This window comes from Octopus bimaculoides, chromosome 10, assembly GCF_046866305.1.
Source record: "Octopus bimaculoides isolate indiv1 chromosome 10, ASM4686630v1, whole genome shotgun sequence".
In the NCBI taxonomy this organism is placed as follows: Eukaryota; Metazoa; Mollusca; class Cephalopoda; order Octopoda; family Octopodidae; genus Octopus; species Octopus bimaculoides.
Window position 1 is genome coordinate 30,070,573 of NC_142937.1, and position 15,270 is coordinate 30,085,842.

General features: G+C 39.3%; 1 protein-coding gene across 1 annotated transcript in view; it reads left to right on the forward strand.

Annotated features, from left to right (window-relative positions):
- Window positions 1–708: 708 nt before the first annotated feature.
- The window catches only part of LOC106883914 (DDB1- and CUL4-associated factor 6), a 54,215-nt gene continuing 39,653 nt past the window's right edge, over window positions 709–15,270 (forward strand). Inside the window, exon 1 of the mRNA XM_014935052.3 lies at window positions 709–1,179. Within this exon, the coding sequence (XP_014790538.1) occupies window positions 1,077–1,179 (103 nt within the window). The 5' untranslated portion in view covers window positions 709–1,076. The remainder of the gene's footprint in view (window positions 1,180–15,270) is intronic.

Consider the following 15,270-nt stretch of genomic DNA (forward strand, 5'->3'; position numbering starts at 1 on the left):
TTGTGTAAAAAGCACTTGTGCCAGATTCACATCACGGCACCTGTGCTGGTGCCAGCTAAGAAGCTCACTCTGTAAAGTGGTTGGCATTAAGACAGGCATCCAGCCGTAGAAACCATGCCAAAGCACACAAATGAAGCCTGTGCAACTCCTTGGCTTGCCAGCTCTGGGCAGACCGTCCAACCCATACCAGCACAGAAAACGGACGTTAAATGATGATATACACTTATATATATATATATATATAAATATATATATGTGTGTGTGTGTGTATGCATATGTATATGTGTGTGTGTGCATATATACACATGTATCTGTATACATATGCGTGTGTGTGTCAGTCTATGTATATTTCACATTTAGTGTATGGTTAATATTCAGGCATAAAATAAACATAACATATATATATATATATATATATATATACGTATATATATTTTCGTATATACATTTGTTATCCTCCTCCCTCTCCTTCCACATCTACCTGTATGTGTGTGTATCTATACAACTGTCTACATCTACGTGTATGTGCGCGTTTGTGTGTGTATGCGTATGTAAACACGTAGGAATGTATGTGACTATGAATGTGTTGTAAGCGTATTAAGAACGTTCAGTTTGCGTGAGTGAGTGTATATAATCCAACAACGAGCTGCGTGTGTGTAGTAGCTGTGAAATTGTGTATGTGTATGTGTAGTGTGTATGCGCGCGTGTGTGTGTATATGTTTTGGTGTATTTAAAAATGGCTGATCTCTTGCCGTGTTGTCGTTACGGTGGTCGCTGGTGAGGGACAAACACGGACACAGTACCAACAACAACAACAGTAATAAGCACCGAAGTACACCCCACAACACAAGCAAACTTTTGTTTGTTGTGTGTGGATGGGTGTGGGTGAAATTCCTTGAGAAGAAACCGAAAGTCTGTGGCAAGCCTGGCAGGTGACTCTTTTAGAGCCGCCACCACCTTCTCTGAGGTGGTGGCGCCGTTGAAGGACTTCACCAACCCTTAATTCGTCTCATTATCTCTCTCCATATATATATATATATATATATATATATATAGTCAAAGGAAAATACCAGCGGATGAGAAGCAGCAGTGGTGGTGGCGGCGGCGGCATGTTTCTTCCTCTTCAACATCGACCTCTGGGTTCATGGCATCAAGTGAAACTTTATAACGCCTGCAAAGGTTTTTAAATTATGTTTACTCATTTATTTATTTATCTACGTATTCATCTATGTATGTATAATTCAGACACACACACAAATATATATTTATATACGCACAAACAGACACAAAAATATAACACAGATGCATATGTATGCATTCTCTGTGTGTGTATATATATTATATTATATTATATATGTTTGTATGTTGTGTGTGTGTGTGTGTGTGTGTGTGTGTGTAATGTGTCGGTAGTGACTATTTGGTGTTTATGTTTACATTCACATCATATCATCATAATTTTTCTGTTCTTGTCTTGGTGTTGTTGGTAGCAGTTTGTGGTTCAAATATTATTACATTCACCTTATTCTTGCTGAATCTGTTATACGCCTCTGTCTGTCTGTCTGTCTCTCTATAAACAGAGATATATGTTGTATGTATTTGGTGTTTATACTTAGCCACCATCATCCAAAGAGTTCTGCTCGTTATTTTTGGTGAGTGGGTTGGACGACGTGGCCCATTGCAACATTGTTATTTTTGCCTGTTGTTTAACGTCTCACTTGACAATTCCGGCTCCTCATACATGCATATAGATATATATATAGATAGATAGATAGTGGTGTATATGTGGATTTACGTGTTTCTCGTTCCAATTCCTCGCGATTTAACATTCACCATTTTCTGTTCCATTTCTGGGACAACAGAAAAGTCAGTACCATTTAATATACTGTGGTGATATAATATCGTTTTCACTTTGTCTCTTATGTTGTTAATCTCGTCGTTAATTTGGAACACACGCACATACAATATACATACATAAATATATATATATATATATATATATATATATATATATATATATATATATATATATATATATATGTGTGTGTGTGTGTATATAATATTTGTGCGTGTGTTATATAGACGCAGACATAGTCGAGTGGTTAAGAAGTTCACTTGGAGGTTACGGTATCCCAGGTTCTCATTCTGAGAATTGTCTTGCACTACTATTCATAGCCTCCGGTCAACGCAAGGCTTATCAAGGAAATTACACAGACGGATACTCCGTGGACGTCTGTCGTTAGATGTAGCTTAGCTTTAAAGGTACACCGTCACATTCTGTTTCTGTCTTGCTGATAAACTCCGGGAATTATATTAATTGTATCATAAGTGTATATTCAGTTAGCTACCTGTTAATTTTGAGTAGTTCTACTAATCGAATAGCTAAATGTTCTTCGAAAGCAAGGAAGGATTCGTGTGTGTGTATATATATATATATATATATATATACACATATAAAATGTGGTAAGATGAGAGGGTGACGTCGTTAGTAAGAGAGGTGAAAGGTAAACGAGGAAGATGAAATAAGATAAAATGTAATAAAAGGTAGGTTATGAGGAGATTGGATTTTCTGTAATAGGTTTATGGCTATAAAAGTTTTCAAAGTTCATGGATATCAATGTTTAAGTACGTATAAAAAAATTCGGCGCAGGAGTTGCTGTGTGGTAAGTAGTTTGCTTACCAACGACATGGTTCCGGGTTCAGTCCAACTGCGTAGCACCTTGAGCAAGTTTCTCCTATAGCCTCGGGCCGACCAAAGCCTTGTGAGTGGATTTGGTAGACGGAAATCGAGAGAAGCCTGTCATATATATATATATATATATATATATATATATATATATATATATGGGGGAAATGTGTGTCTGTGTTTGCCCCCCCCTTCTGACAACCGATGTTGGTGTGTTTACGTCCCCGTAACTTAGCGGTTCGGCAGAAAAGACCGATAGAATAAATACGATTTGTTCGACTAAAGACGGTGCTCCACCATGGCCACAGTCAAATGACTGAAACAAGTGAAAGAATAAAATAGTAGACCTAACATTAGATAGCTTGATAAATACAGATATTTCAATAGGTAGATAGAAAGACGTAGTTTGCCCCATATATAGCATGTGACCAGGAGTGAACACACACACACACACACACAGTGGTTTCAATCCCACCACTTCAAGGCACCTTGCAAGGATATTTTCTATAGCCACAACCCAACCATTATGAGTGAAATTGGTTAAACAGAAACCATCATATGGGATGTGCTAGAATTCAAAAGTCTTCCCTTACCCCACCTCTCTCTCTCATACAAAGCTTTGTGTGTGTGTGTGTGTGTATATATATATATATATATATATATATATATATATATATATATATATATATATGTCTTCCACCCATCCTTGATTCTCTGTTATCCTCTCTTTATGCACCGCAATTTCTCCAGCCATGTACCTCCTCCACAGCAACACCCCACTCCATCGTACTCTAGCATCAATACTACATCCTCATTCAGTTGATTAGTCTTGCCTTGTGAGTTACTTGGCAACCTCACTAGTGCTGGTGCTACAAAAAGATGCATCCAGTCTACTCTGTAAAATGGTTGGCACCAGGAAGGGTATCCAGCTGTAGAAGCCATGCCAAAAGACATTAGAGCTCAATACAATCTTCTTGCTTATCAGATCCTGTCCAACCCATGCTAGCATCAACTGCAGACACATTAAAGCTGATGAAGATAATGTTATGTACCATCATAGCAACAAGCAAGCTGGCAGAATCATTAGCAGCATTTTGTCTGTCTTTATGTCCTGAGTTCAAATTCCGAGTTCAAATTCCGAGTTCAAATTGCCTCGGTGGTCTCATGCCTTCCTGAGCTACTTTTCCACCACATTTCTTAAATGTGGTGGAGGCCTTGGTCTTGGTACCACTCATGTCTAGAAACTGAGGTTGGAGGTAAGCAAGGGCATGTTCCCTGTAGAAAATCCAGCTCCAAAACAGCCTCATGATAGCAAAGGAGAATGGGCATCAGCCAGCTCAAAGTTTGGGGTTGGCTGCACCTGCTTACCTTGGTTGCTATGGCATTGAGGTAGATCTGGCCACTCCCATCAATGGGGACAAAACCCGGATTTAAAACACTGGGTGATGATGATGAGTACTGGGGGTTAATGTTATTGATCTCCCCTCTCTCATAATTCCTGGCTTTGTGCCAGAATTTGAAACCAATATTACATATCACCACATGACCCCCATTTCCTAAGCAGGCATCAATTTGACAGGTCCTCATGGTCTGAGTTTTCTCTTCTTGGGATCTTTGTCCTTGTACGCTGGTGCTTTTAAATGTCTTTTAGTTTGGTTTCTGTGATTGGATGCCCTTCACTTTACAGAGTGTCCTGGATGCCTTTTTTTCATGGCATCAACACCCAAGAGGTTATTTCATCTTTCACAAGACAGGACTGAAGATATCTCTTAACCTTACAATTTCTCTGCTTGTTTGCCATCCACTTTACACTATTGTGGGGGGTGGGGGTTCTCAGTGCACCTCTCTTCCAAGAGCTTGTGAGATGGAATTAACAGTACCTTATAACTTTACACGTCCTCTGTTCAATGAGAAATCTTTCCGGAGGATGCCCTAGGAGGGTTTCTCATTCTGCATGCAACACAGGTGATAGGAAGATGTAGAGACTGGAGTAAAGTCAAGAGATGATGAGTACATGAAGGAGAGACGAGTGAAAGATGATGATGAGCAACAGGTAGATGAGTGTAGGGAGGTGAAATATGTGGGGGATGGTGGCCACAAAGGTGGGCTTGAAAGAATGCAACTACAAAGACAAACACCCATTTTATTTTTTTTGATAACTTGTTTCAATCATTAGACTGTGGCCATGCTGGAGTGCTGCCTTGAAGAATTTTAGTCTAAAAAGTTGACCCTAGTGTTTATTTTTTTCTAATCCTGCTACTTATTCTATCAACCCCTATTGCTGAACTGTTAAGTTACAGGGATGTAAACACACCAACACCAGTTGTTCAGTAGTGGTGGGAGACACACACGCACACACACACATACACACACATATACACAGAGATATATATTTACAACAGGCTTCTTTCAGTTTCCATCTATCAAATCCACTCACAAGTTATTGGTCAGTCTGAGGCTATAGTAGAAGACACTTGCCCAAGGTTGCACCCTATATATATATATGTATACATACACAGACACATAGATGCCAGCCTTTTTAGAACATTTCAATGTGTGTTTCATTGCAAACTGATTTGTTCTTTACCAACTCTAGAAATGTCTATTCAAAATAGTCTTTTGTCATTTCTTGTGTGAGATGCAACATCCTAAGTTCAATATTCATCACTCATTCCATGTTGTTGTATATTCTACACACCTGTTTAATAATGACTGTCATTTTAGTAAATTCTTTATTGTTCTCAAGATTAATTGAAACAAAAGCATTTCAACAGAAATATCATAGCAAAAGGGTGAAGAAATTCTACTTCTAGTGGGCTCTTGATGCTTATTGCCTCTGCATACTGCCATACACAAAGCCAACCTTCTTAGCCTGAACAGCTGGTATCAGATTCCTCTATTATGGCTTGGAGGACTATAATATACAGAAGCAGGAGGAGTTCTGAGCCTTAAAGGACTTCTACCTTTGTGCTAAATTCGTCATTGAACTCCTCACCAGATCATGCTTTTACTGAGTGCAGCTTATCTGTAGCTTTATACAACCCTTACAATCATTTACTCTTAATTTCTTTTTTTACCCCAGGTTATTGACACTAGTAACCTATCAAAGACCTTCCCTATGTCAATGAATGCTAGGTAAAGTGGCTGGCTTACTCCTCTGCAGTTGTCTCTCATCTGTCACAACTATAATGTTGAACTGCATTTCATGTTAGCTAATTCTGTTTCCGATCAATTCTCCAAACACTCTCTCTCTGACCTTCCTGACTTGGTCCAACTATGTGATGCCTTTGTAATTTCCTCTCAGGCACCTCCCTTTTCCTTTTAAAAGATTACGATGATATCACTACATAAGTCATTGGGTATCAGCTTCCTGTTTTTACCTGATTAACTATTTAGCTAATTAGCATGAATCCTGCTTTGCTAGATATTTTCAGCATTTCACTTGATCTACCTGCAGCTTTTCTCATCTTCATCATCTTAATTTATCTACTGAACCATTGCCGACTTGAATTGCTAGTCCTTCTGTTGGGTCCACATGAGGTAGACCTTGTTTTCCCATCCATCCTCACCATTCAACAAACTCTCATAATAGCATTTCTCTGTCCCTTTATTGTCATCAGCAGTAAAGGCAAGCATGCCTTTCTCATTCAAGAAATAAACTTCTCTTCAGTGACATTTGGTTTTACTCTGGCAAACTGTTTTGCAACCTAGACCACCTCACGTCTATGATTTTATATATCCGGGGTGCGGGGAATAAACTGTCATCTAAATTATGCAAAAATGAAAATAACATTGACTTCTCATTTTAACAGGTATATTTACCAAAATTGCATAAAAATATCTGGAAATACTAAAGACTAAATTTATTCAATAAAATTGCCATTGGTTTCAACCATGCCCTCCAGGCGACTTCAGAATCTCCTGCAACTCTTCTGGATGTTCCCCTTGTTTAAGTTGGTGAATGCTGCCATAATCCTTGCCTTCAGTTCATCTTTGGTGTTACAAGGAGCTTTGTTGGTCTCCGCTCAACTGTGCTCCATACATTATAGTCAAGGGGGTTGCAGTCTGGGGAGTTAGGTGACCAGATGTTAGAGGGGATGTGGTTGCAGAGATTGTCTGACAGCCATGACTGGCTTGTGTGGCATGCTGCAGAATCTTGTTGCCAGACAAGGGTCTTCCAGCACCTACCCTCTTGACCCAGGGGAGCACAACTTCCGTCAGGCACTTGATTTAAGCCTCCGTGTTGAGTATGAAGCTGTGTGGGATGATGAATGGAGGCATAACGTCACCATCACTTGTGATAACTCCAAACACCATGATGTTGACTGGTTGTTTGATTTTTATCACTCTCAGTACTTGTCCTCAGATTGACACCCAAACACATAGAGGGGACAAACAAGGATGGACAAAGGGATTGACCCCAATGTATAACTGGTTCTTATTTAATCAACCCCAAAAGGATGAAAGGCAAATTTGACCTCGGAAGAATTTGAACTCAGAACACAACGGCAGACAAAATACCTCTAGGCATTTTGCCTGGCATGCTAACATTTCTGCCTGCTGGAGCAGATAATATTTGCACCATGGAATATAGATTTTTAAGATATTTTACAACTTCTTCTCTGGTTCTTTATGTTTTGAGTTCAGACACCGTGAAGGTCAGCTTTTCCTTTCATTCCTCCAGGGGCTGACAGAATAAAGTACCTTCCGAGTATTGGGAAATATGGTATAGATTAATCCTTTCCCATCAAATCTGATGGCCCTAAATCTGAAACAGTGAAGGCCTCAAGCTGGTAGAATCATCAGCATTTCGTCTGTCTTTATGTTCTTAGTTCAAATTCTGTTAAGGTCGACTTAAGTTTTCATTCCTTTGAGGTCAATCGAATAAATACCAGTTGAGCACTGGGGTCATTGTAATCAACTTACCTCCTCCGTTGAAATTACTGGCCTTGTGCCAAAAGTTAATGGTAATATATTTTACACCTCTTACATGCTATTAAAGAAAAGACTATCTCATTATCTGGAGACAATAGGTCAGCCGTGGACATGTTTCTACCTCATAAGGCATCATCTACACAGCAGATGCCCTACCATACCCCCAGCAGAATAAGACACTTCGGCATGTACAAAAAAGTAGAATACACTTGTGGTTTAGGTAATTTGCATACTTTTATGAAATGAAGAGTAAATCTGAATGGCCAGTGGCGTGTTATTTAATGTAAGATGAACAAGGGTACAAGAAATTGAAATTATTCCTGCTTTCAGAGAAGATAGAAAATTTGCTTGATGATAGTTGGTACCACACACACACACACACACACACACACACACACACACACTCACACTCACACTCACACACACACACACACACACACACACAGCTGTATTTCTGTATCTCACTTTCTGTCTTGTATATGTATATATCATGCGATCATATGATCAACCAAACTATCTGATGTTGTTATACATCGCTGGTCACAATGCACTTTACATTGTTTTAGCTTTTGTACGGTGCCACCCTGCTGGTTAGGTGGACCAGGCCAACACCTTCCCCTGATTGGAAGGTCAGTCTGTTGCAGGGTGATTCATTTACAGCTGAGTGGACTGGAACAAACTGAAAGGAGATGTTTTGCTCAAGAAATTGAACCCACAATCCAGTCATCATGAATGCAATACCCTAACCACTAGGCCACATACCTTTTATGTATATATGAAGGCCTGCTGGCAAAACGCTGCTCTTCTAAATGGAAATCTTACCTGTCATTATGGTGTTGTGGCACGAAACAAAGCAGGCCTTGCTGTCCACTCAAGAAAACACATAGTAAATGATCCACCAGCTCTCAAGCAAACTGAGTCCTCTACTTGTTCCATTTGCCAAAAGGTTTGCAAGGAACCAACAGACCTCAGGAGACACCTTCATGTCCATAGAACATGATTAACTCTTTATTTCACTGAACCTTCATTTGTCATTCATGACAAGATAATCCATCATACATATATATATATATATATATATATATATATATATACTAGCAGAAATACCCGGCGTTGCCCGGGTTAAAGAGAATAATGAAATCTAAAAACGCTGTCTAGACTACGCATCATCTTTATATATAGAGATGTATATACACACACACACCCAAACACACGTATATATATGTATATCAATATAAATATATGAAAGTCAATGAAGTTTCGTAAAAGAAGGTGATCATGTACATACTTTCTTGCTGTTGTGATTATAACACCTCATTGTAAACTATGTTCCTTGTTTTCCCTTGCGGAGCATATACAAATAGGTTTTTTGTTGCTGCCCACTCTTGAGCAGCCAACATGCAGTTGTCCATGTGAGAAGCATGGCTCTTCCAAGAGAAGACCAGCTACAGACAGTGTTTGACCCTGATATTTGTTTATGGACATGGCAAAAGTCACACGAAGGGGGAATTGTAGTCTTCTGAATGTAAAAGGAATGTCTGCTCCTGATGGAGTAAGAGGAATTCTTGGAATAAAGACGTCATCCCCTTTTGCACATCCAGAAAGAATGGTAGCCTCGATAACGTGTGACATCATTTTCTAAATAATGCTCATCTGTTATGTTCGGGTTAAAATTTCATCAACATCAAAAATATATGAATTTTCATGGGAGTTATGGCCGTTATGCAAAGAATATAATTTCCAAATTTCATAAAGATCCATTCAGTACTTTTGACGTAGTTTTGGATAAGAAAACAAATGACTAATGTGTGTGTTTGTGTGCATGTGTATGTGTGTGTGATGGGTGTATATATGTATAGATATCTGTATGCATGTATATATGTATATATGTGTACATATTACATGTACATCTATATATATATATATATATACATCTACACATATGTATACATATACATGTATGTATATATATATATATATATATATACATATACGTGTACATCTATATGTATACATATACATCTCTCTCTCTCTCTCTCTCTCTCTCTCTCTCTCTGAAAGTATCTGTCATTACAGTATCGAAATGGTGTACATATACATGTATATGTATACATATACATGTATATGTATACATGTACATCTTTCTCTCTCTCTCTCTTTCTCTCTCTCTCTTTCTCTCTCTCTCTTTCTCTCTTTCTCTCTCTGTGAAAGTATCTGTCACTACAGTATCGAAATGTGATTGTTTCAGTTAGTGGAATAGTTTCATTTTTAAAGTGAAAGTATTTGACAGTGTTTTTGTTTCACTTTTGACACGTAATACTTAAATAGTGGAGGAGATATTATGTTGCCGTGTGCTCGAACTCTGCAAGAAGTTAATATTTTTTTTTGACTAAAACACAACTGGAACCCTAAGTAAGGCATGTGTAAAATTTGAATGAAATTGGTTGCGTAGTTCTCGAGTTTTAGGGATTCACACAGACAGACAGACAGACACACATTCTCATTTTTATATATATAGATATATATCATCATCATCGTCTGTTTTCCATGCTGGCATGGGTTGGACAGTTTAACTGAGGTCTGGAAAGCTAGCAGCTGCACCAGGCTTCAATCTGATCTGGCAATGTTTCTGCCAACCACTCAGAGAGTGTAGTGGATGCTTTTTACATGCCACTGGCCCAGGAGCCAGTCAAGCAGGCCTGGTATTGATCACGTTTGGATAATGCTTTTTATGTGCCACTGGCATGGGAGCCAGGCAGGTGTCCCTGGCATCGATCACATTCGGATAGTGCTTTTAACGTGCCACTGGTATCGGAGTCAGTCAAGGAGCACTGGCATCAGTCACGTTTGGATGGTGCTTTTTACATGCCACCTGCACGGGAGCCAGTCAGGCGGGCCTGGCATTGACCACGTTCAGATGATGCATTTTACGTGCCACCAGAACAGAAGCCAGTCTGGGGGCACCGACTACAGCTACAATTTTGGTTTTACTTGACTCAACAGGTCTTCTCAAGCATATCATATCACCTGGTGCTTCAAAAGTACTCTTAAATGGGCCAGACATACAACACTGCCATCAGCCATGACTGTGATCTTACTTTAGTTGTCGGGTTTTCTCAATCACAGCATATCTCCAAAGGTCTCGGTCACTAGTCATTGCCTCAGTGAGGCCCAACGTTCAAAGTTCATGCTTTACCACCTCATCCCATGTCTTCTTGGGTCTACCTCTTCCACAGGTTCCTTCTACAGTGTAATGCCACTAATTCTGAGCAGAACTGCAGACTTCATTAACTTTTCCCTCATACCACTGACCCTTCTTACTATGACCCGGAACCATTTCACTTCTTATCCACATTTCATTCTTCATACTGTCCTGTCTATTCACTTTTTACATCGATCACCTTCAACAAGTCATCACTTCATCTCCCCCCTCTCTCTTCCTTCCCCTATCTACTGTGTCATTATTACCATTATCTGCTGCTTTTTCTCCCCATCTTTTTCTACTCTACCCTACACCCCCAACTTGTGTATATCTTTGATCACCCTCCCCCTTATCTACCCTTCACTACATCCACTACTCGGCCCTTCCAATCTCTACAGTTGTCACTTACTCTCTCCTACTTTGCCTGTTTATCATCCTTTAACACTTGTTCTTCATTATAGTTACCCCTTCACTCATTCCTTACCCACACACCTGGTTCTTCTCCCCTTAATTCTTCTCACATGGTACTTTGAGGTCCATCCTGACACCTCATCTCCACTGTTTAATCTCTTTCCAGCTCATCACTGAACACTCCCACCTTCTCCTCTATAATATGTGTAACCATGTACCTCTTCTGCAGCAGGAAACCTATCCTGGGTCGCATATTATAACCTCTCACCTCTTGGCATAGAGCTGCCACTCTCTCTCTCTCTCTCTCTCTCTCTCTCTCTCTCTCTGTCTTCACTCAGTCTTGTGGGCTGCATGGAAAACGGCACTCAGTACATACTGTAAAACGGTTGGCATTGGGAAGGGCATTCAGCCATAGAAGCCCAGCCAAAGCAGACATTGGGGCATAATGCAGTCCTAGGATTTGTTGGATCTTGTCAAACCGTCCAACCCATGTCAGCAGGGCATATGGACGTTAAATAATGACGATATGTAATATGTATATTTATATCTACGTATTTATAATGTATTTATCTATTTAAACACGTACACACATTCATATGCATATAGATTTATGAACTAGTATATATATAAACGCGTGTACGAATTCCTGCGTTGATAGATAGATAGATAGATAGATAGATAGGTAGAATTCGCTAAAATGGATATGTTGGTATATTACTGCTACTCATTTCTTGTCAGACTTGGACGACGAATGCTATGTTCGTGTGGATTTGGGGAATTAATATTTGTTGCCCAGGGCAAAAAAGAAAAAAAAAATCATGTATGATTTTAAACTTTGTATAATTTTAAATTAAACACTCACACAAAGTACGTTTGGTTGTTTTTCAAACGGGAGTCATGAACTCAATACGTGTGTGTGTGTGCGTGTGTATGTATATATATATATATATATATATATATATAAACATACAAATATTTTTTCGTGGTTAGATGATTCGGCATCTATTTCTAGCATATAGGAGTCCACTTTTGCTGGTCATTCCTCTTATTTTTGTATGTAATATAATTTTAATCTTCGGATTTTTTTAATATGCTAGACCACTGGTTTTAATTGATTAATATCAATTTCTAACCTTATTAATAAATTTTATATATATATAAAGTTAGATATGGCTGGTTTATGGGACTACCTTAGGTTTCACGTCCATAAAGGGTTTAGTTTTATGGCGTATCATCGGATCCCCAAACCTGTTGGCTTTAAGGCCTCGAGCGAGTGTGTGTGTGTGTGTAAACAAAATTAAAATACAGTTTATGTGAAAACAATAGTGTATGTCTTTTGTCACTGCTTCAACAGTTCAAACGCGATGCAGTTGTATTTCTGTAATGGATACAATAAATAGAGCAACACCGTTTTCACGAGATGCCACGGAAGGGGGACGGGTAAGGTTCGTTGCCCTTGGGAGGGGGCCTCCTTGAAAAGCTCGCGCGCGCGCGATTGTTTTGGCTCCTTTCCGTCGATACCGTCCAAACATTTCACTCGCAGACAATACTAAGAATAAAGGAATTCTGGCACTATCATGCTATTAGCTGTCAGAATTGAAAGTGCTCTCTGCCTGCATGCCTGTTGCTGGCCTGTCGATTCTTTGGCTACTGACAGCTAATACCATGACTGGCCGGAGCGAGCTATATGTCTCTCTCTCTCTCTCTCTCTATCTATCTATCTATTACTCGAAAGTTCGCGCGTCCGCGCTAGCTAGTCGTTTAAAATATAAAAATATAATTTTCAACAGAGAGAATTTATCAAAATAGAAAACAAATGAAGTTTGAAGTTTAAAAATAATAGGATCGACCACTCACGACTAGCTAGCGCGAACTTTCGAGTAATAGATAGATATATATATAGAGAGAGAGACAGACAGACATATAGCTCGCTCCGGCCAGTCATGGTATTAGTTGTCAGTAGCCAAAGAATCGACAGGCATGCAGGCAGACAGGAAGACAGACAGACACTTCACTAGCAGGCAGTGAGCACTTTCACTTCTGACAGCTAATAGCATGATAGTGCCGGAATTCTGCTACACGTTTTTAAAACGGACACAGATTTGGACGAGAGAGATGTTTCACGCCATCAAGATATGCATTGAATAATCTAGTCTTAGATTTAAGACACACACGGACAGTGTGTGTGTGAGAGAGAGAGAGAGAGAGAGAGAGAGAGAGAGAGAGAGAGAGAGAGAGAGAGAGAGAGATCCAAGACAACTGGTTGGAGTTCTTTAGGGGCCTACAGTTTCGTGCCAAAGTGATTGTCGAAGTTTGAAATGAATTTTTGCACGAACATTTAGGCCTATTACTAATGTCTGTAGTATTCTACGCTGTTTATTATAATCTACAGGCATAACTACAGTTTAGTGCCCCGAATTTGTTTCCTTCATAAGTAGATTGCTAACTCCTTACTCCCATGGCTTTGTTGCCTCATAACACTCTTTTAAATTGCATATTTTTCAAATGACACTTTGTAGATTATGTAATGTTGATGTTCAAACATAGAATATTAGTCTGGGAAATCACGGAAATTGGTGGAGCCAATTTAATTTCCGCAAAACAAAGTCGGAGCGGATGTGAGTTGTGTTGATAGAACGATTCAAAACTCCTCCTAAAGACTTGTCTTTGCCGACATTTTATCTGCATAATCGCCCTCAAAAATGTATTTTTTTTTAGTTTTTCTTTAATGCATGTTTTAAAAGTTATGAGGACAAGATCGAGTGGCGAAAGGGGCACCAATGTGTGCTTACGCATATGTGCCATCGCTCGAAACTTTCGAACCTTGAGTCCCTCTGCTACTTCTAAAATTGTGTGTGTACATTGGTGCCCCTACATTCGCTGATGCACAATGTAAGAGTGCACCATTGGTGCAGGTCTGAAGAAGTGTCACGCTAACGTTTAAAATCGCAAATATTAAATAAATTTTCACTTTTGTGTGAGCTGCCATTGAAAGTAGAGTTTGTAGAGAAGCAGTTGTAAATGGTCATTAAAGATGGGCTGGAGTCTTTCTTTTTCTTCTTCGAATTATCTTCGCTAAACCCACAAAATGGTTTTACCACTGTGAAACCCGGATTTCCTATACCTGATGAATTTCTATATTAGTCTGCCTAAAGTTCTAATTGAGTGGTGCATTGGAAAAACCCCAACTTTCTGCCCTCTCAGGCCCTTATATATATATATATATATATGTGTGTGTGTGAAGTAATGTCCGTCTTTATGTATCCAGTTTATTAGTAAACACTTCCTTCGTTTAAACAATGTGAAAGACAAGAGTCTACTTTTTGCCCGATAACATTCTCCTGGTTTCTGTTTATACTTCATATGTGCAGTGTGCCCCAGTCTTTGTGGCATCATCACCATGGCAGCAGCAGCTGTCGGTCCGTTTGATGTCAAAAGTTGGTCACCACTGCTTTTCCGACTACGCACACGCACACACACACATCCATCAGTCTTGTATCAATCCAGAAAAACCTGTCTAGGCCAGACTGGGGGACACACAGACATAAGTAGCTGTATCTTTTTTGTTTTTCCTCATCGCTCGTTCCTCTTTCCTTTCAATACTTACTTTCTGCCTGCTCCTCCCCTCCCCCTCCTATCTCCTCACATCACCGCCGCCGCTATGTAAAATGTTTTTCCTCTTTATTCACATCATCAATAGTAATTATTATGTTGTCTTCGTGTTGTACATCAACACTAAAACCATCCTTTCTAACCATTTTGACTAAATATCTGCAGTTAACTACTTACAAGACACGTACGGATATGGTGTGTGTGTGTGTGTGTGTGTGTGGTAGTTGATACATTTGTCTTGTGTAATTTGATCTTCTGTAATCGTACGTGTCTGCAGGCAATTATAAATATATCTCTAACACACGTGTGTGTGTAGGTATGTATATGTGTATATGTGTGTCTGTCTTTATCTATCTATCTATCTATCTATCTATCTATCTATCTATCTATCTATCTCATTCTCTATCTATCTGTCTGTCTCTCTATC